The 20,007-nt window shown below is 45.9% G+C and overlaps 1 protein-coding gene across 1 annotated transcript; it reads right to left on the bottom strand.

Annotated features, from left to right (window-relative positions):
* Positions 1-4,234: 4,234 nt before the first annotated feature.
* LOC147108043 (growth arrest and DNA damage-inducible protein GADD45 beta-like) lies at positions 4,235-5,856 on the bottom strand. Its single transcript, XM_086004476.1, has 4 exons — positions 5,684-5,856; positions 5,407-5,508; positions 4,999-5,212; positions 4,235-4,680 (listed from the first exon to the last, which is right to left on the bottom strand). The coding sequence occupies exons 1-4, from the start codon at positions 5,725-5,727 to the stop codon at positions 4,567-4,569; spliced, it is 474 nt and encodes a 157-aa protein (XP_085860602.1). The 5' UTR covers positions 5,728-5,856; the 3' UTR covers positions 4,235-4,566.
* Positions 5,857-20,007: the final 14,151 nt, after the last annotated feature.

Raw genomic sequence — 20,007 nt, 5'->3', positions numbered from 1 at the left:
ATGGCTGTTACACACTGCTTCCATGGTTAGACAGCCCCGCTGGCACACGAAGAACGGCCAAGTGTTGAAGTCATTACTCTAATTCCAGTTACCTGTCCTCTGAGTCATGGTTGTGGGTTCAAGTCCCACTCTAGAGACTTGAGCACAAAGTCTAGGCTGACACTTCAGTGCAGTGCACTGTCGGAGGTGCGGTCTTTCAGATGAGACATTAAACCAGCTCTCGGGTGGATGTAAAAGATCCCACAATTTGAAGAAGAGCAGGGGGAGTTCTCCCCAGTTTCCTGGCCAATATTTATCCCTCAACCAACCTCAATAAAACAGATTATCTGTTCATTATCTAATTGCTCTTTGTGGGAGCTTGCTGTGCGCAAATTGACTGCTGCATTTCCTACATTACAAAGGACTACACTTCAAAATAGTACTGTAATTGTCTAGAAAGCGTTTTGGGACGTCCTGAGGTTGTGAAAGGCGCTACAAGAAATGCAAGTTATTTCTTTATTTGGGTGATGTTACAGAGGGCTGTAGGCACGAGAGGAGGGAAGAAAAAACAAAATACTGCAAGCTGGAATTTGGATTCAGGTCTGCATTTGCACCCTGGATTGTCTGCACACAACAGGAACTTCGGCAGCACCTTCCAAACCTGCGACCTCTTCCACCTAGAAGGACAAGGGCAGCAGGTGCATGGGGAACACCACCACCTCCAAGTACCCGTTCAAGTCACACATCATCCTGACTTGGAAATATATCGGCCATTCTTTCATCGTCGCTGGGTCAAAATCCTGGAACTCCCTCCCTAACAGCACTGTGGGAGCACCTTCACCACACGGGACTGCAGCGGTTCAAGAAGGTGGCTCACCACCACCTTCTCAAGGGGCAATTAGGGATGGGCAATAAATGCCGGCCTTGCCAGCGACACCCACATCCCGTGAATGAATACATTAAAAAAAAAACGCACTCTGAAAGTTAATTGTGCCAAGCCATTTGACGAAATGATTAAGACTCTGCCATCAAGGGTTAGTATGTGGATGTTTGAGAGGAACTCTTAGCTTTGCGGCAGAGATCTCACTGTGGGACTTGGAAGTATCGGTATCTGCACCAGCTCAAGATGCAAATAAAATCTAGTATGGATTTTAAGTAAGTCTCCACAAATCCTTTGTTTGTTAGCTTTTATTACAAAGGATTTGGAGTATGTGAGTAACTAAGTCTTACTGTAATTATATAGGGCCTTGGTGAGACTACACCTGGAGTACTGTGTACCGTTCCGGTCTCCTTACCTCAGGAAGGATATAGAGAGTGCAGCAAAGGTTCACCAGACTGATTCCTGGGACTAGGGGATTGTTCTATGAGGAGAGATTGAGTAGACTAGGCCCATATTCCCTAGAGTTTAGAAGAATGGGAGGTGATCTCATTGAAAGGTATAAAATTCTTAAAGGGCATTGACAGGGTAGATGCTGAGAGGTTGTTTTCCCTGGCTGAGGAGTCTAGAACCAGGGGTCACAGTCTCAGCATAAGGGATCGGCCATTTAGGACTGAGATGAGGAGAAATTTCTTCACTCAGAGGGTGGTGAATCTTTGGCATTCTCTCCCCCAGAGGGCTGTGGCGGCTCAGTCGTTGAGTATATTCAGGACAGAGATCGATAGAATTTTGGATACTAAGGCAATCAAGGGATATGGGGATAGTGCAGGAAGGTGGAGTTGAGGCAGAAGATCAGCCATGATCTTAGTGAATGGCGGAACAGGCTTGAGGGGCCAAATGGCCTACTCCTGCTCCTATTTCTTATGATGCATCTCCAAAAATGATTTGCGAAGTTTATCGGGGAACTTCCTCTCCTTCCCCCCACCCAAAAGAATCAAGTGCACTTAAATGGCTTACGGGTCAATGACCAATTCAACTGGCTGTAGACTTTGCAATCCTGAAGCAATTTTACGCTGGTAGTTTGCTGCTAGTAGCAGATGGGTGCTATCCCCAGTGCCAATGGTGTACGATAAAGAAAGTGAACTCTGTACCTTGGGTGGCAGCTGAGACCAGAGGCTTCACTCGCCCTGAGGACCAAGGTCACAGGTTTGGAAAACATTTTCCCATTGGCCCTCCCAACTGGGACTAGCAGCCTAAAAAAGCGAAGTCTAAGGCTTGCAGGAGTCCCAGTCCCAATATGCTATTTTGTCTGGGCCAAGAGAATTGGGCGCAAGCCAAATGCCACAAAAACTGCCTTTTGATCCCACTATATAGGCTCAAAGGATTGACTCCTTTGATAATTTAACAAGATTACAGTGTTGTAGAACAGTCTTAAGGGCGCAGTTATACCACAGGTACCTAGTTTGAGACTGAAACCTACTTACAGCGATACAGAGGCAGCAGAGCCAGCATCTGTCGCTGGCACTGCCTTGCTCTGGTCAGGAAGAGAGAGCGGCACAAGCCATATGATGGTTAAGTTTCAATTTCAGGTAACAATTAATGTGACTATCTGCTGACAAAGTTACATTTTAAAAGTGACTCTACTTTTTCATCTGTTGCAATTACTTGCTGTGGAGCCAAAGCAATAGCCTTGAGCTGGCATTGCGCCAACTTAAGATTCCCCATAACACCATCACCAGTTCAGCAACTTCACACCCAACTTACAAGTGTGTCGACACATAGCAGTTTTAGCTTCACATCAACAGTGGATTGTACCAGCAAAGATTGGTAAAATCATTGAAGCCTTATAGTTCATAGAATAGTACAGCACAGAAGACCATTCGGCCCATCGAGTCTGCGCCGGCTCCTTCGAAGAGCAATCCAGTTAGTCCCACTCTCTCGCTCTTTCCCCATACCCCTGCAATTTTTTCTTCCAAGTATTTATCCAATTCCCTTTTGAAGGCTACTATTGAATCTGTATCCACCGCCCTATCAGGCAGCGCATTCGAGCCTAACCACTCGTGTAAAAAAGTTTTTCTTCCTGTCGCCTCTGGTTCTTTTGCCAATCACCTTAAATCTGTGCCTTCTGGGTAAGCAACCCCTCAGCCATTGGAAACAGCTTCTCTTTATTTACTCTATCTAAACCTTTCCTGGTTTTAAATACTTCCATCAAATCTCTTCTTTAGACTTCTCTGCTCCAAGGAGGACAACCTGTTTAGCCTTAATTTAAAAAAAATGTCAATTCAAATTGTACCCAAGTGAAAGCCATGGTCACACAAACATCCTATGATGCCAGGATGAGTGAGCTGTTCCACTTCCTTTAAGTCACAAGACTCATCACAGGATAGCTATGAAGCCAGTAACTCTAATCAGTCTTGTAAGGGAGCTGAAGCGAATTGAAAAGGTGTACAGAACTAGAACACCAAGTCACCTTGCAGTAAGGCAGGTTTCTGTAAAGTTAAATTCTTGATTTAGTCATTCTCCTGCCATGTTAAATGGCAAGCAGTGCACAACTGTAGCTGCCCACTTTTGCCAAAGGTGGTTGTGTCTTACCTGTACTCTGCTGTCTGTTGCTAATCAAAATTCCATGAAAACCCACTTCTGCACATGGAGATCAGCAAGTGAAATAAAAATTGAATTTTAAAAAGGAGACAGTCGAGTGCCGAACCAGACAGGTGCATTGCTAACGTGTTGATTTGCCTTTTCAATGTGTTGCTTGCTGGCAGAATGCAACAGGTGTCAACCTCCTCCATCGAAAAAGGTCATTGAAGTATTTCACCCCACTCCCCAAAGCAGTGGATGTTCAGATAACACAAGTCAGACCAGCATGTACTTAAGTCTTAAAATATTTATTGTAAATGTAATTTGCAATAGAAACACAAGTTTATTTTATTACATATATATCTTGGAAAAGACAAACGAAGATCACTCAGCGTTATAAATAACAACAGATTTTAAAAAACTCATGACATTTAATAACAGAGTTGAAGATTAAATTGCACAACGCCCTTTACACAACTTGGATTCTTTGTAGAAGTTCCCAGTACTGACGTTAAATGCAACAGTTCACTTCTCGACAGCTGCTGCAACTCGCCTCGAAACGAAAAACAGTAACTCGTTGTTAGGGATGATTCCCGTTTAGAAATTTAAAAAAAACAGCTCCCCAAATCTTTCTGGTGCAGCCTCGCACGGTGAACAGTGGTTTTCCTCCACTCCCGGATGTACAACTCCCATCGATCAGTGTGTGTGTGTGTGTGTGAGAGAGAGAGAGAGTCCTCTTGCATTCTCAGATCAAACATCCTTTCCTCCTCTCTGCATTTCAGTCCAGTCCTTTTTAAAAAATATATATATATGTAATGTCCTGCTTCGAAACCTCTGTTCCAATTCCAAATCTGTTTTCCCATCTCCAGCTCCTCCTGACTCCCATCTCGGTCCCGGGAGCGGTTGCAATCCACTTGCCGCTTCAAAACCAGCCAAGCCTCCTCCTGGTATGCCGATTTCTTTTTATCAAAATAGTGCCTTTGCAAACAAGATTTTTTTTCCTCCTCATCCATCCGCAGCTTCTATTTTTTAAATATAAAACCGGCATACATTTTCTGTCGTTGAATTAAAGACGCTTTTTTTTTTCTCCTTCAAGCTTGCTTTTTTTTCCCCTGCCATCAGTTTCTCTTTCAGCGTTCTTGCAGGGAAACGATAGGAACCCACTGGTTGTTGCTTCTGCTTTCCTCGCAGTAGCTTCCGACTTCCTCCAGCGCCTCGCATTTCCAAACGTCGGTGTGAGAGTTCTGGAAATAGAAATTGAAAAAAAAAAGAGTTTGAGAATCGCGTCAGCACCACCAGCGCGTCAGTTCCAGTCAGTTGCAGCCTCCTCACGCAACGCTCGGCTTTACGGTCATTGCAACAGTTTAACTCTACAAATGCCACGGTCAAATAAATAGCATTGCATAATTGGGAGGTTAAAAAAAGGAGCTAGTTTCTTTTGGTTGCTGCATATTTTACAAAACTTGCACGCTTTAATATTAGGTGGCAATATTTATAAATAGGGAAGATATTTAAAATGTGCGTCTGCACGGAAGATTTCCGGTGCTTGGAAAGATTCTTACCGTGACAAGCATGCAGTGCATGTCCCGGGGTTCGGCGCTCTCGTCCCCAGTCTCCAACAGCTCCTCCAGCCGCTTGACTCCCCGCAGCCGCACAATGTTGATGTCGTTGTCACAGCAAAAAGCCTGGATCAGGGTGAAGTGAATCTGCAGGGCGATGTCGCCCTCGTCCTCCTCATCGGCCGCCAGGAGACACAGAACGACACTGTCTGGGTCACTGCACGGGACAAGAAGACAAGAGACGATTAGAATCACTAGATCAGGTAAAAAAAAAAATATATATTTTTTGAAAACACTTGCTATTAAAATGCAATAAAATAAAGCTGCATTAAAAAAAAAAAATTATAATTTTTTTTTTTGCATGCACCCGGTTGTAGCTGCAGGTTAAAAATTCAGGAGCGGAATACTTACACATTCATCAGCTTGGCGGACTCGTAAACACCGACGGTTAAACAGCCCTGGCGCTGGGCTGCCACTATCAAGTCTTCCAAAGCTTGGTCAATAGTCTGCATTCTGAACAGAAAAAAAATAGGAGAAATATATTTAATAAAACGATTCCTCTTCAAAAAGCTGCAAATTAACAAGCACATATCATCTACGCGTGGTCCTTGCCACTTAAATAAAAGCAAAACAAATGTGCATTTTTTAAAACAATAAAAAAATAATCATCATCTGGGTGCTTGCTTACTTTTTGCTGGTGTTGTCAGTTCCAGTGATATCTTCCAGAGTCATGTTGCAGCGATTAGATCCGAGGTAAGAGAGTTCAGCTCGCAGGGTGTGCAAGAATTGAAGTGATACTGTAGCAATGCCTGCCGATCGAGTTGATACAAATCCAGCTCTTGTTCTTTCTGCAGCTCTAGCGCGGCCGCCGGTGGCTTTATAAACCTTCCGCTCCGCCCACCGACTCAGCGACACGCCGCTCCTGCTATTGGCTGCACCGACCGGTAATTAATATTCTACATACTCCCTCCTCCCACCCCCCCCCCCACGTGGGGGTAACCCAGATGTCGCGTTTTTCTTTGAAAAAAAAGTTCTGGGAATTTCCTTGTTTCTCTCCACCCACCCCGTGGTGTTTTTCTCTCTCTATCTCGGTGACTCAGTTTCGCGTGCTTACAGGGATTATCAAGCAGCAAGTCTTGTCTGCATGGGAATGAAATGAATCCCGATTCCTTTTTACAAGAAAACATAAAACCGCATAATGCAACGTGAGGTTAGATGACGAGGAGTGTTCTTGCAATTCCCCAACACCAGATGTTATATATTAAAAGCCTTATTTATTTTCCATTTCAAAGCATTTTTTTGTTGCATTTTAACATTGGGTCCACAAACAAATTGTCTGGACAATTATAATTGAGGGGATGCTTGTAGAGTTTGCCATAAATTGTTCCAAATGAATTGCTGGGAAAGTTAGGGATTAATCCGCTTTATATATTTTCAACATTTTGCAAGATGTAAGTTTGGTTGCACTTATTGATCGAGGTGATGAAAGCTGAAGTCATGTTTGGCAGCACAGACACCGTTGGAAGTTTCGAGTGCGGATTGTAGGTGAAACTAAATATTAAAACTGTCCTCGTTGGAGCGGAATGCACCAGAAAATCAAACACACACACAATCAGTTGCTGTTCTGAAGTACAAAACATAACTGAATGTACTTTGACTTCTGAATAGTACACTGCGTGCGAGATCATAAGGAAAGAGAAGCTGTCTCTCTAGTTTCCGATGGGGAGTATTTACTGTGCGTAACGAGTTTTCCAAATCGGCGGAAAACTCCGCCTGCTAGCCGAGTCAAAAACAAATCGTATGCAAGCCGGAGCAGCTAAATGTGCTTTCTGTAAGTAAGCAGATAGAAAGAACATCATTGGGATAATTGCAAGACGTTTTTGCATAAAAGCTCGCAGACATGTTTTGCAAAGTAGATGCACTTTTTTAATTCTGACATTAATGTTTTTCTGATGTTTTGCACTGCGCCTGATTGTTTATCCTTTGACGTCATTATGTTATGAAGGGCAGACTGCCCTCCCCCCATGTTCCTGCAGGAAAATAATAAAATGTCCTAAATATCTTCGTTGTATTTGTGACTGCAACGATTCTGCAAATCGATCAGGTGTGCTGACAGGCAGCTTATTCAGCTTAAACACACTCGATCGCTTGCTTTGTGAACTGAAAGATCAAACCTCTGAGAAATGGTTTGAATTCCAAACAGAATGCACGTTGATCAGCTGATTCCCCCCCCCCACTACCCTGAAAGCCGTTAAAAAACGAACGCAACTTGTAAACAAATTCAGAAATAAATACATTGCATTTACAACGAGAAACCCTTAAAACTAATCGAACAGCTCCGCCTGGCGGCTGTGCCGGCCGCTGCGCCTTCTGTTATTAGCTCACTGGTTCCATCTGGCGTTAAACTAAAGGACAACTCAAGACAGGCACCACACGATTTGCTACTCCCTAACATTAAGTTATTTTGGGGGAGGGTGGTGCATTAAAATTATTTGAGGGGCGTTGCTAGTTTGAGCACCGCCAATATTTGTTTTTTTAAATGATTATATTTAATGGAGCGATCCGCTTTAATTGCTGTTGGCAGTAAAATTACTAATATGGAGCTTTTAATTCGCGGAAGCTAAATTTTTGAGACTTCTGATAGCAATTCATTTTCTTTGAAGGCAGCCAAGACCTGCTCTGCTCAAGTAGCTCAGATGATAAGTGCACCACTTGCTTTATTATTGAACTCTATATCCGTCTTTCGGGTCAGACGTTAAACTGAGGATCCGTCTGCCTTCTCAGGTGGACAACAACAACAACAACGTGTACTTATATAGCGCCTTTAACGTAGTAAAACTACCTAAGGCGCTTCTTCTTCTTAGGCAGTCCCCTCGGAACTGAGGATGACTTGCTTCCACATTAAAAATGAGTTCTCAGGTGACTGATGAGTCCAATGCAGGACCTACAGTCTCTGTCACAGGTGGGGCAGACGGTGGTTGAAGGGGCGGGTGGGTGGGGTGCTTGGGTTGACGTGCGCTGCTTGCGCTGCCTGCGCTTGGCTTCCGCTTGTTCCTGGCGAAGAGACTCGAGGTGCTCGGCACCACAGGAGTATTATAAGACAAAAAATTTGACACTGAGCCACATAAAGAGAAATTAGGACAGGTGACCAAAAGCTTGGTCAAAGAGGTCGGTTTTAAGGGGCGTCTTAAAGGAGGAAAGAGCGAGGCGGCGAGGTTTAGGGAGGGAATTCCAGAGCTAAGGGCCTCGGCAGCTGAAGGCGCGGCCGCCAGCGTTGGAGCGATTAAAATCGGGGATGCAAACTGAAGAAATAACTTGTTGTTGGGAGGTGCCGTCATCTCAGCACGTGGAGAAAAAGAGACAGAACGGAGAGAGTGAGAGAGGAGTAAACAAGAGTCCTTATTTCATGAGAGAGAGTATGGCAGAATCTGTTGTCAAATGCGGGGCTATCCAGTGAGATGAAGTGTAACTAAAGGGAGCCATCTTTAGCTGGGCCTACTAAACATGTTGGAATGTTTGGAGGGTTTTATTGACTTGGTGGATGTAGGATGCTGATATCGGATTATCTCAATTTTGAGAAAGAATTTGTTAGAAGCCCTTGAGAGGAAACAGTTTCCTTTGATCGAGCATTGATTGACAGCATCTTGTTCTCCTCACAGTTGAGAGTGAAATATTAACCTTTGAGCTTTTCCTAGGTAAGTGCATCACCTGATGTGGTAAAGACTCTACACCTTTTATATGTTGATTTCAGTTATTGATGGCGGTGCCATCACCAATAAAAAAAGTAATGTTATAAATCTCATCATCATCTTGAAACTACTCATGAAATAACGCTGGACGGCCAGCTGGTGGCGCCATCCAAGGAGTATAAATACTCGGGCGTGGGCCCAGCTTGGCAGGGACATTTTGTAAGACAAGGAGCTAGTGAACTACAACTAGACCTCCATGTTCTGAAACAAGTTGATTAAAGCCTTGCTTTACACTCAAACCAAGTGCGTAGTGAGTTTTATTACGTCACCCCCTTTTAAAGGGGCACAACCAATAAACCGCGAATTGAACAAATTTAAATGAAACTTAACAAATCAAATCAGAATTTTGTCTCCGGGGCTGATGAAAGCACCCCAGTCCCTCCGGTGCCCACTGGTCACGGAAGGCCTCTAGCCTACCGGCGGACACCGCGTGCTCCACCTCCAGCGACACCTGGGCGCAAACACAACCGCAGAGGAGAGGCAGGCAGTCGGGCCGAACGACCCCCTCGACCGCCCCCCTGCCTGGAACTGTTGATGGCCACCTTGGCCAGGCCCAGGAGCAGTCCAACAAGGAGGTCCTCCGATCTGCCCGCTCCCCTCCGCATCGGGTGCTGTAATGACTCTACAGATATCTGATTCCAGTCCTGATTTTCCACTTCCCACACCAGCTGTTGTGCGGCCACCCTGAGTGCGATTGATAATTTAGTACCGATTAGGGGCAGTTTGGTGCTGTGAGCCTTTGTCCAGTAGGCAATGGACTGAGAACTGCCCAAACACAGCTAAGTGTCAGCCGTGGCTCAGTGGATAGCACTCTGAGTCAGAAGGTTGTGGGTTCAAGTCCCACTCCAGAGACTCGAGCACAAAAATCTAGGCTGGAACTCCAGTGCAATACTGAGGGAATGCTGCACTATCGGAGGTGCCGTCTTTCAGTTGAGACGTTAAACCGAGGTCCCAATCTGCCCTCTCAGGTGCATGTGAAAGATCCCACACACTATTTCTCCCCGGTGTCCTGGGGCACTCAATCAACATCACAAAAACAGATTAATCTGGTCATTTCTCGCATTGCTGTTTGTGGGAGCTTGCTGTGTGCAAATTGGCTGCTGCGTTTCCTACATTACAACAGTGACTACACATCAAAAAGTATTCCATTGGCTCTCAAGTGCTTTGGGACATCCTGAGGTCGTGAAAGGCGCTATTGAAATGCAAATCTTTCTTTTTTTCTCTGTGTTGACGTTCTGTTGCTTTGCATAAAACGGGGAAGCAACTTTCGCCTGAATGAAAAAGTAAGTTTGCTTTCTGAATGTAAACATATTGTTATGAGTTGTGCATGCTGCTGAAGAGAAATTACTTGGAAAAAGATTGAAGAATTTTGATAAGACCTTGTCTCCAGGATACAGATTATCAGTGTTCGATTAGCTGTTGCTAGGAGATTCTAGGCTTCTGTTTTCCTGGTTGTAGAATGAGGGAGAAGATAACATGCATTGAATCACCAATTCCTGGATTGTAATTTACATATTTCCATTCTGGAAATCTATTTTTTTTACAAGTGAGGAAAATGTCTTGCGGAAAATCGTTGTGAAAGCTGCTATACAAATGCAAAATCTTTCTTTTCTTTCTAACAATTATTTTCCTGTTTTGGGGAATATTGGGAAGACCGAAGCCATTGTTTTCGGTCCCCGCCATAACCTCCATTCCCTAGCCACCGACTCCATCCCTCAATTTCAAAATTCTCATCCTTGTTTTCAAATCTCTCTCCACGGCCTCGCTCCTCCCTATCTCTGTAATCTCCTTCAGCCCCACAACCCCCCAAGATATCTGCGCTCCTCCAATTCTGCCCTCTTGAGCATCCCTGATTATAATCGCTCCACCTTTGGCGGCTGTGCCTTCTGTTGCCTGGGCCCTAAGCTCTGGAATTCCCTGCCTAAACCTCTCCACCTCTCTACCTCTCTTTCCTCCTTTAAGACACTCTTTAAAATCTACCTCTTTGACCAAGCTTTTGGTCACCTGCCCTAATTTCTCCTTATGTGGCTCGGTGTCAATTGTTTTTGTCTTATAATAGTCCTGTGAAGTGCCTTGGGACGTTTTACTACGTTAAATGTGCTATATAAATACAAGTTGTTGTTGTTGTTGAATATTCTCCCCATCTCTCCTGAAGGCATTAACTATTGGTGGGATACAGGCACTGATCGCCCTCTAATACCCCACCCACTTGTCCACTTATCATGTGAGCACTGGCAGGATATTTGACCACAAGGGGGCATCACTGCCAAGCTCGATCCTGTCCCCGCACAAACTCCGCACACATACGCTTTCTAACATAAGTTATTGGAGAGCTGTCAGGAGCAGGAACCCTGGCTGATCTTTCCTCTCCCCAACCCAGCCACAATGTGACAAATTGTAGCGGTTCTGCACCGGCTGAGAATTGCCCAACCTGGCACAGTCCAGGGATCAAAGCTTGTAAAGGTGTTAACCAGCACAGCATAGGAACATTAGGAGCAGGAGGAGGCCATTCAGCCCCTCGAGCCTGCTCTGCCATTCGATTAGATCATGGCTGATCGGGACCTGCTTTATCTGGGAAACCATAGAAATTGACAGCGTTAAAGGAGGCCACTTGGCTCATCATGTGTGTGCCGACTCTTTGCTAAGAATCTAACACCTGTTGCCAGAATCTACAGAGAAAAAAAATTCCTTCTAATCTCAAGTTTGGAGTGAGATTTCTTTTACACACCTAGTCTCTTGCTCGTAGTCTAAATTCAATAACCTGTTTGAATCTGTATCGTTGCCATTCCCTCTCAGAGTTTTATAAACCTGGTGACATGAATCAGTCATTCAAGAAAGAAAGACTTATGAAATAATACTGGGTGGCCTGCGGGTGGCGCTGTCCAGGGAGAGTATAAATACTCGGGCAGGGGCCCAGCTTGCGCAGGACATTCTTAACAGGAACTAGTGAATAACACAACTAGACCTCCATGTTGTATAACAGTTGATTAAAGCTTTGTTTAACGCTTAGACCAAGTGCCTAGTAGTTTTCTTATGTCACCTGGATCATGTCCCCCCATCTCAATCACCTTTCCTTTGTCAACAACAGCCTCGGGTATGTCAGTATGTCCCCATGACTTCCTTGGGGGGGCAGTGCTGAAATGGAGACTATTGGCCACTGAAGCTCCTTCAATACATCAGTGTCCTCTTACAAGGCATGATGCCCAAACCACACGCAATGGAACCTCACTGGTGCTCTATATATTACAGTAGCTTGTTTTTTGAAGTGTAGTCACTGTTGTAATGTTGGAAACGCGGCAGCCAGTTTGCACACAGCAAGATCCCACAAACAGCAATGTGATCATGAATGTAAAACATCCCACGACCACTCTGCGATGAAGCGCAGGGGCGTTCTCCCCTGTGTCCCGGGGCCAATATTTATCCCTCAACCAACATCACTAAAAGAGATAGCCCTTGAGATGCATCCTAGTATTTGATCTATCGAGTTGATAGAGGCTTTGCATTGACCGGGATCGTGCAGTTGTTTGTGCACCTGCAATTGCAGGCATCACCTCTTTTTCCGGTACATTGATGACTGTATCGGTGCCGTTTCCTGCTCTCGCCCTGAACTAGACAATTTCATTCAATTTGCCTCCAATTTCCACCCTTCCCTCACCTTCATATGGTCCATCTCCGACTCTTCCCTTCCCTTCCTCGACTTCTCCGTCTCCATCTCTGGGGATAGGTTATTGACCAACATTCACTACAAGCCCACTGACTCCCACAGCTACCTGGACTACACTTCCTCCCACCCCGCCTCCTGTAAGGACTCTATTCCATTCTCCCAGTTCCACCGTCTCTGCCGTATCTGCTCCGATGATGCCACCTTCCACACCAGTGCTTCCAACATGTCTTCCTTTTTCCTCAACTGAGGATTCCCCTCTACCGTGGTTGACACGGCCCTCGACCGGGTCCGTTCTATATCCTGCACTTCTGCCCTCACCCCTGCCCCTCCCTCCCGGAACCACGATAGGGTTCTCCTTGTCCTCACCTTTCACCCCACCAGCCTCCACATTCAACGGATCATCCTCCGCCATTTCCGCCACCTCCAACGTGATCCCACCACCAAACGCATCTTCCCCTCCCCTCTCCTTTCAGCACTCCGTAGGGACTGTTCCCTCCGAGATACCCTAGTCCACTCTATCACCCCAGCACCCCTTCCCCTTTGCCCGGCACCTTCCCGTGCAAGCGCAGGAGATGCAACACCTGCCCATATACCTCCCCCCTTCCCACTGTCCAGGGCCCCAAACACCCCTTTCCAGGTGAAACAGCGATTTACTTGTACTTCTTGCAATCTAGTATACTGTATTCGCTGCTCACGATGTGGTCTCCTCTGCATTGAGGAGACCAAACGCAGATTGGGTGACCCCTTTGCGAAACACCTCCGTTCAGTCCGTAAGGGTGACCCCGAGCTTCCGGTCGCCTGTCATTTTAATTCACCGCCCCATTCCCACTCGGACCTCACTGTCCGCGGCCTCTTCCATTGTTCCACGGAAGCTCAACGTAAACTCGAGGAACAACACCTCATCTTCCGATTAGGCACTTTACAGCCTTCCGGACTCAATATCGAGTTCAACAATTTCAGATCATAACCTCGGCCCCTATTATATTTTTATATATTTTTTATCCACACTTTTGGTTTGTGCCTTTCCCTTTTTTTCTCTCTCCCACATGGCAGCTGTCTCTCACTCTGCCAGTGCATTTCACACTTCATCCAGAGCCATTGTCTGTTTCTTTACCTATCCTATTACCATCTCGTCTCACCTTGAATATCTCTTAATGTCTCTTCTTTCATTCCCTCCCCCATTTCCCAGCCCCCAAACTGCCTTTTAATCTGTTTCATTTCCTGCCTTTTTTTCTCAGTTCTGATGAAGGGTTTTGACCTGAAACGTTGACTCTATTTCTCTCTCCACAGACGTTGCCTGGCCTGCTGAGTTTTTCCAGCATCTTCTGTTGTTATCATCAGATTTATGTTGCAAATCAGATTAAACCGGTTTTCCTTTGAAATGTTTTCAGTTCAATTACCAATGCCTGAGCCTTCCCCGTTACCTAGCAGAACGCGAGTATATGTTCTAGCCACCTTCCTGGGGTTAATTAATTACTCCTTGACTAATGACGGGCACCTGGAGCACGTACGTGTGATCCTTATCACACCTCGGGCAATCAGCTGCAAAAAATAAATAAATGTTTCCTGTTTTGTGCATTCGCACTAGAACTCTGGAAGTCAACACCCATGAAGAACGGCTAGGAGCAGCAATTACTGTTGCTTCTGTTCCATTCCTCGTGGGTGACCTGTTGGAGGGAGTGCCCCGCAGGTGCAAGGTTCTACCATCCTCTTAGTTGGCTGGTGGGGGGGGGAGGTGGTGGGAAGAAGAAAAAGGTGCAATTGTTTATCATACAATTCTCAGTCACATAACTGTGAAGGGTGCAACAAAGTTATTGGATCAGCCCACTTTGGCTTCCCTGAAGATTCCCCTCCCCCCCCCCACCCAACCCCCCCCCCCCCATTTTCACCTCTTTTGAAGGCACTAGTTCCAAGGGCAACTTTGGCACTCCACTACCTCACCCAAATGCCCATTCTTTATGTGCCATTCTGGACTGTACATCTGCAGGCTATTCATAGAAACATAGAAGATAGGAGCAGGAGTCGGCCATTCGGCCCCTCGAGCCTGCTCCGCCATTCAATGAGATCATGGCTGATCATCCGAACTCAGTACCCTGTCCCTGCTTTCTCCCCATATCCCTTGATCCCTTTAGCCTTAAGAAATATATCCAACTCCTTCTTGAATATATTTAATGAATTGGCCTCAACTGCCTTCTGTGGTAGAGAATTCCACAGGTTCACCACTCTCTGGGTGAAGAAATTCCTCCTCATCTCTGTCCTAAATGGCTTACCCTTTATCCTTAGACTGTGACCCCTGGTTCTGGACTCCCCCGCCATCGGGAACATCCTTCCTGCATCTAGTCTGTCCAGTCCTGTTAGAATTTTATAAGTTTCAATGAGATCCCCTCTCATTCTTCTAAACTCCAGCGAGTATAAGCCCAATCGACCCAATCTCTCCTCATACGTCATTCCTGCCATCCCAGGTATCAGTCTGGTGAATCTTCGCTGAACTCCTTCCATGGCAAGAACATCCTTCCTCAGATAAGGTGACCAAAACTGCACACAATACTCAAGATGTAGTCTCACCAAGGCCCTGTACAACTGCAGCAAGACATCCTTGTTCCTGTACTTGAATCCTCTCGCTATGAAGGCCAACATACCATTTGCCTTCTTAACCGCCTGCTGCACCTGCATGCTTACCTTCAGCGACTGGTGCACAAGGACACCCAGGTCTCGTTGCACTTTCCCTTCTCCCAATCTATTCGATCATGGGAAGCCATCACAGATGACCCTGATCATGTCCTCTCACACGCGCTTTGCACCAGGGTTACTGTCCTCCTTCTTCTTAGGCAGTCCCTCGGAACCGAGGATGACTTGCTTCCACATTAAAAAATGAGTTCGCAGGTGACTGATGAGTCCAATGCGGGACCTACAGTCTCTGTCACAGGTGGGGCAGACGGTGGTTGAAGGGGCGGGTGGGTGGGGTGCTTGGGTTGACGTACGCTCCTTGCGCTGCCTGCGCTTGGCTTCCGCTTGCTCCCGGCGAAGAGACTCGAGGTGTTCGGCGCCTTCCTGGATGCTTCTCCTCCACTTTGTACGGTCTTGGGCCAGGGATTCCCAGGTGTCGATGGGGATGTTACACTTTTTCAAGGAGGCTTTGAGGGTGTCCTTGAAGCGTTTCCTCTGCCCACCTGGGGCTCTCTTGCCGTGCCGGAGCTCCGAGTAGAGCGCTTGTTTTGGGAGTCTCGTATCAGGCATGCGGACGATGTGACCCGTCCATCGGAGCTGATTGAGCGTGGTCAGAGCTTCGATGCAGAGGTTACTGTATAGTGACCAGGAACCCTGACTGATTTTCCTTTCCCTAACCTCGAGGCACTGAGACCAATTATAGTATCCTTACCAACGCTGGTGCTGAGATCAAGTAACTCAGCACACACTAAGGACTGAACATTGAACTAAGGTCTTCTTGGCCAGAATGGCTCAATTTATCAAAGCTCACCCATCCAGAAAGAATCCACAGTCTTCTATTACAACATCCAGCTACTTCTTAAAAGATGTTGGCTTCCACTGTCCTATCTGAAAGCCCATGCCACGTGTTAATCAATCTTTGTGTGTAGAAGGACTTCCTGATATCAGTCCTAAATTTGCCCCTTATCAGGTTGAACCTGTGCCGTTTGTCTTACTGTCACAGCTAAATTCCAAAAAGCGTTACGGATTTACCTTTTCTATACTGTTTGCTATTGTACGTACTGTATAAGATCTTCTCTCAGTACCCTTCTTTCAAGATTGAATAAAATAAAGATATGCATTTATACAGTGCCTTTCATGACCTCAGGAAGTTTCAAAGTGCCTTACAGCCAATAAAGAACTTTTGAAATGTAGTCACTAGGAAATGTGAAATGTAGGAAATGCTGCAGTCAATTTGCACACAGCAAGGTCCCACAAACAGTATTGCGATAATGGTCAAATCAACTGTTTTTTTTTAATGATGTTAGTTGAGGGATAAATATTGGCCAGGATACTGAGGATAATTCCCCAGCTCTTCTTCAAACTAATGCCGTGGAATCTTTTACATCCACCTGAGAGGGCAGACGGGGACTTGGTTTAACGTCTCATCCAAAAGACGGCACCTCCGATAGTGCAGCGCTCCCTCAGTACCGCACTGGAGTGTCGGCCTAGTTTTTTTGCGCTCATGTCTCTGGAGTGGGACTTGAACCCACAACCTTCATGACTCAGAGTGTTACCACTGAGCCACAGCTGACACCTCAATAGCTCAAGTTCTTCCGGTCTTCCCTCATACCTCAGCCCTCTGATGCTAGGAATTAGCCTCGTAATTTGTCTCTGCATTGCCTCCAGGGCTTGAATGTCTCCCTTGTGTCTCTGTGACTAGAACTAACAATATGACGAGTCCAGGTCAGCCACACACACAGCCCGGCATGGCGTTGTGACTGCAGTTCTGTCCCTACAATAATGTAAAAATTCTCAAGGCTCAGGGGGTTTGAGAGATACGAATGTAGCTGAATCCTTAGAGTTGAAGGATATTCTCTGGCATACTGCCTCTGTATTATCACTTTATTGGATTTGCACTTACTCGGAATGTTATCACCCTGTAACCTTGTTTTGTTAAAGGAGAAAAGATTTCAGCAGAATCACAAGAACGTTTGTGAACGGGAAAAGCCCATTAGGTCCCAAAAAGCCGCCTCTTTCGATAATCGAGCCCCCACTCACCCACCTTCTCATGTATCCCTCAATCTTTTCCCTTCAAAACGACACCTAATTGGCTCTTAAGGCCATTAATAATATCTACTTCAGTGTCCTTGCCTGGGTGCTTAACCGACAACTATTACCATATGAGTGGAGTGAGTCTTTGGCTTAGTGGGAGCATTTCCATCCTTGAGTGAGAAGGCGCCGGATTTGAACCCCACTCCAGACAATCGCAGAGACGATAGCAAAATACTGCGGATGCTGGAAATCCGAAATAACAACAGAAAATGAGCATTTTCTGTTGTTATTTCGGATTTCCAGCATCCGCAGTATTTTGCTATCGTATTAGCGTTTGGTTCACTGCCACACCTCTTCTAGGAATGCCCACCTTGAAGAAGTTCTGCTCTTCTCTTCGACGGGATCTCCGTTTGGCTCTTCAACCTTGTTCATCAGTCCTGACGAAGGGTTTCGACCTGAAACGTTGACTCTATTTCTCTCTCCGCGGATGTTGCCTGGCCTGCTGAGTTTTTCCAGCAATCACAGAGACCAGATTGCTAGCTCTGAGTTCTGGGTCGATGTCCGGCGGGGATATTTGTGCCCCTCCCACCACCTCAATCGTATGGGTTGTGGGAGCCCATTAAAAAAAAAACCCTTGCCATATTGGACTGACCCCCCCCTATCGGCTGGTATAAAGATGGTCATGGCCATGAAGGAGTGTACGAGTCGCAGACTGTCAGACTGTTAATCAGCCTGTGAATCCACCCACTACTTCACACCATGTGAAGGCACGAAAACAACAACCACTTGGGTGAAAAGGTTCTGCCTGACTTATTTTGTTACTTCCAATGTTCTAATTTTTTAAATAAAATAATAACAGAAAACGCTGGAAACACTCAGCAGGCCAGGGAAGCATCTGTGGAGAGAGAAACAGAGTTAACGTTTCAGGTCGATGACCTTTCGTCAGAACTGGAAACAAGCAGGAAATGGAAAGCAGGTTTAGGGGCTGGGAAAAGGGGGAGGGGATGAAAGAACAAAAGGAATCAAATCAAATCAAATCAAAATCAAATCAACTTTTATTGTCATTGTTAGTGCACAAGTGCAGTACAACGAAATGTAGGCTTGCGGCTCCCGAGAGTGTACATTTGGATTAAGACATTTAAACATTCAACATACATTTGGCTTGTAGTGTATTAACATAAATATAACCATAATAAAGTGCATTGGCAGATGTGCAGGCTTTAGAGTTTATTTGTGGAGTTCAGTAGGATGACAGCCCTGGGAAAGAAGCTGTTCCTAAATCTGGTCGTACGGGTGCGAATGCATCTGTAGCGTCTCCCAGATGGCAGGAGGGCGAACAGACTGTGGCTGGGGTGGGTAGGGTCTTTGATGATGGACCATGACCTCCGTAGACAGCGTTTCTGGTATATCTGCTCTATGGTCGGTAGCCGGGTGCCGGTAATGCGTTGGGCAGTTTTGACTACCCGCTGCAGGGCTTTCCGGTCATAGTAGCTACAGCTGCCATACCATACTGTGATACAGTTTGTCAGGATGCTCTCTATAGTGCAGTGGTAAAAGTTAGAGAGGATCAGGGGTGACAGGTTACATCCCTTCAGCCTCCTTAGGAAATATAGGCGCTGCTGGTCAGTGATAGGATAGAAAGCAGGAGAGATTAAGAGACATTGAGAGACATTATGTAATTTCGGATTTCCAGCATCCGCAGTATTTTGCTATCGTTCTAATTTTTTAACTTGTGTCCTCTGCTATTTGAACCACAGTGAACACCCTGCCTGGATTAACTTTGTCAATCCCCTTCACATTCAATTGGGTCAGCTTCACACCTCCTTTCTAAATAAAAGACTCAAATTCCTTCACTTTTTTTCAGCATGTGAAGTTCCTCATACCTGAAACTAACTTCCGTTCATCCCTCGGTACTCTCAAGAACTTAATATCTGCACACTATGCTTCAGCTTGCGTCTGATCATCATATCATATACAGGAGCAGTACAACCTTTCTGATTTCAGCCAAAAGTACGTCCCAATTTGCTATTGTAGAAAAAAAAATGTTAAAGCTCACCTATGGTTGGTAAATGCACTAGAATTGAGCCATAAGGGAATCAAGGGATACGGGGATCAGGTGGGAAAGTGGAGTTGAGGTAGAAGATCAGCCATGATCTCATTGAATGGCGGAGCAGGTTCAAGGGGCCATATGGCCGACTCCTGCTCCTAATTTTTATGTTCTTATGTTCTTATTTAGACCGGCAAGATCCTAGGTTTAGTCGCTGGTCTGTGCAGAGTTATAGTCATAGAACCATAGAGTCATAACGGCACAGAAGGAGGCCATTCAGCCCATCGAGTCCGTGCCGGCTCTCTGTGGAGCAATCCAGTCAGTCCCATTCCCCCGCTCTATCCCCGTAGCCCTGCAAGTTTATTTCCCCCAAGTGCCTATCCAGTCTCCCCTTGAAAACATTGAGTGTCTCCGCTTCCACCACTTCCGTCAGTAGCAAGTTCCAGGTCCTCACCACTCGCTGCATAAAAAAGTTTTTCCTCACATCACCCCTGTATCTCCTGCCCAAAACCTTAAATCTGTGTCCCCTAATCCTTGTACCATCAACTCGTGAGAACAGCCCTTCCCCGTCTAGCCTATCCAAACCCGTCATAATCTTGTACACCTCGATCAAATCACCCCTCAACCCCCTTTGCTCTGATGAAAACAAATCCAGTTTCTCCAACCTGTCCATGTAGCTAAGAGACCCCCCCCACCCCCACCCCCCTGGATCCCAGTTAGCTGGCTTCTATCTCCCTAGAGTAAGGATGGAGAAAATCAGTTCGGGTTCCCATTCCTGATCACTCGCCAGTGAGAATGGGATTGGGTTCAGCTGTGACACTCTCCATGAAGAATAGACACTTGGGTAAAGG

This window comes from Somniosus microcephalus, chromosome 13 (genome assembly GCF_052327205.1).
Source record: "Somniosus microcephalus isolate GS21.2 chromosome 13, FLI_Smic_1.0, whole genome shotgun sequence".
Taxonomy (NCBI): Eukaryota; Metazoa; Chordata; class Chondrichthyes; order Squaliformes; family Somniosidae; genus Somniosus; species Somniosus microcephalus.
The sequence above is the reverse complement of the archived record's forward strand: the minus strand, read 5'-3'. Positions and strand labels throughout refer to the sequence as shown.

Excerpts from the sequence above, each read along its gene's own strand:
- LOC147108043 (XM_086004476.1), bottom strand. The coding sequence starts at position 5,727 with ATGACTCTGGAAGATATCACTGGAACTGACAACACCAGCAAAAA. Across the intron at positions 5,213-5,406 it reads TCCGCCAAGCTGATGAATGT|TGACCCAGACAGTGTCGTTC; the intron begins GTAAGTATTCCG and ends TGTCCCGTGCAG. Across the intron at positions 4,681-4,998 it reads TGCACTGCATGCTTGTCACG|AACTCTCACACCGACGTTTG; the intron begins GTAAGAATCTTT and ends TTCTATTTCCAG.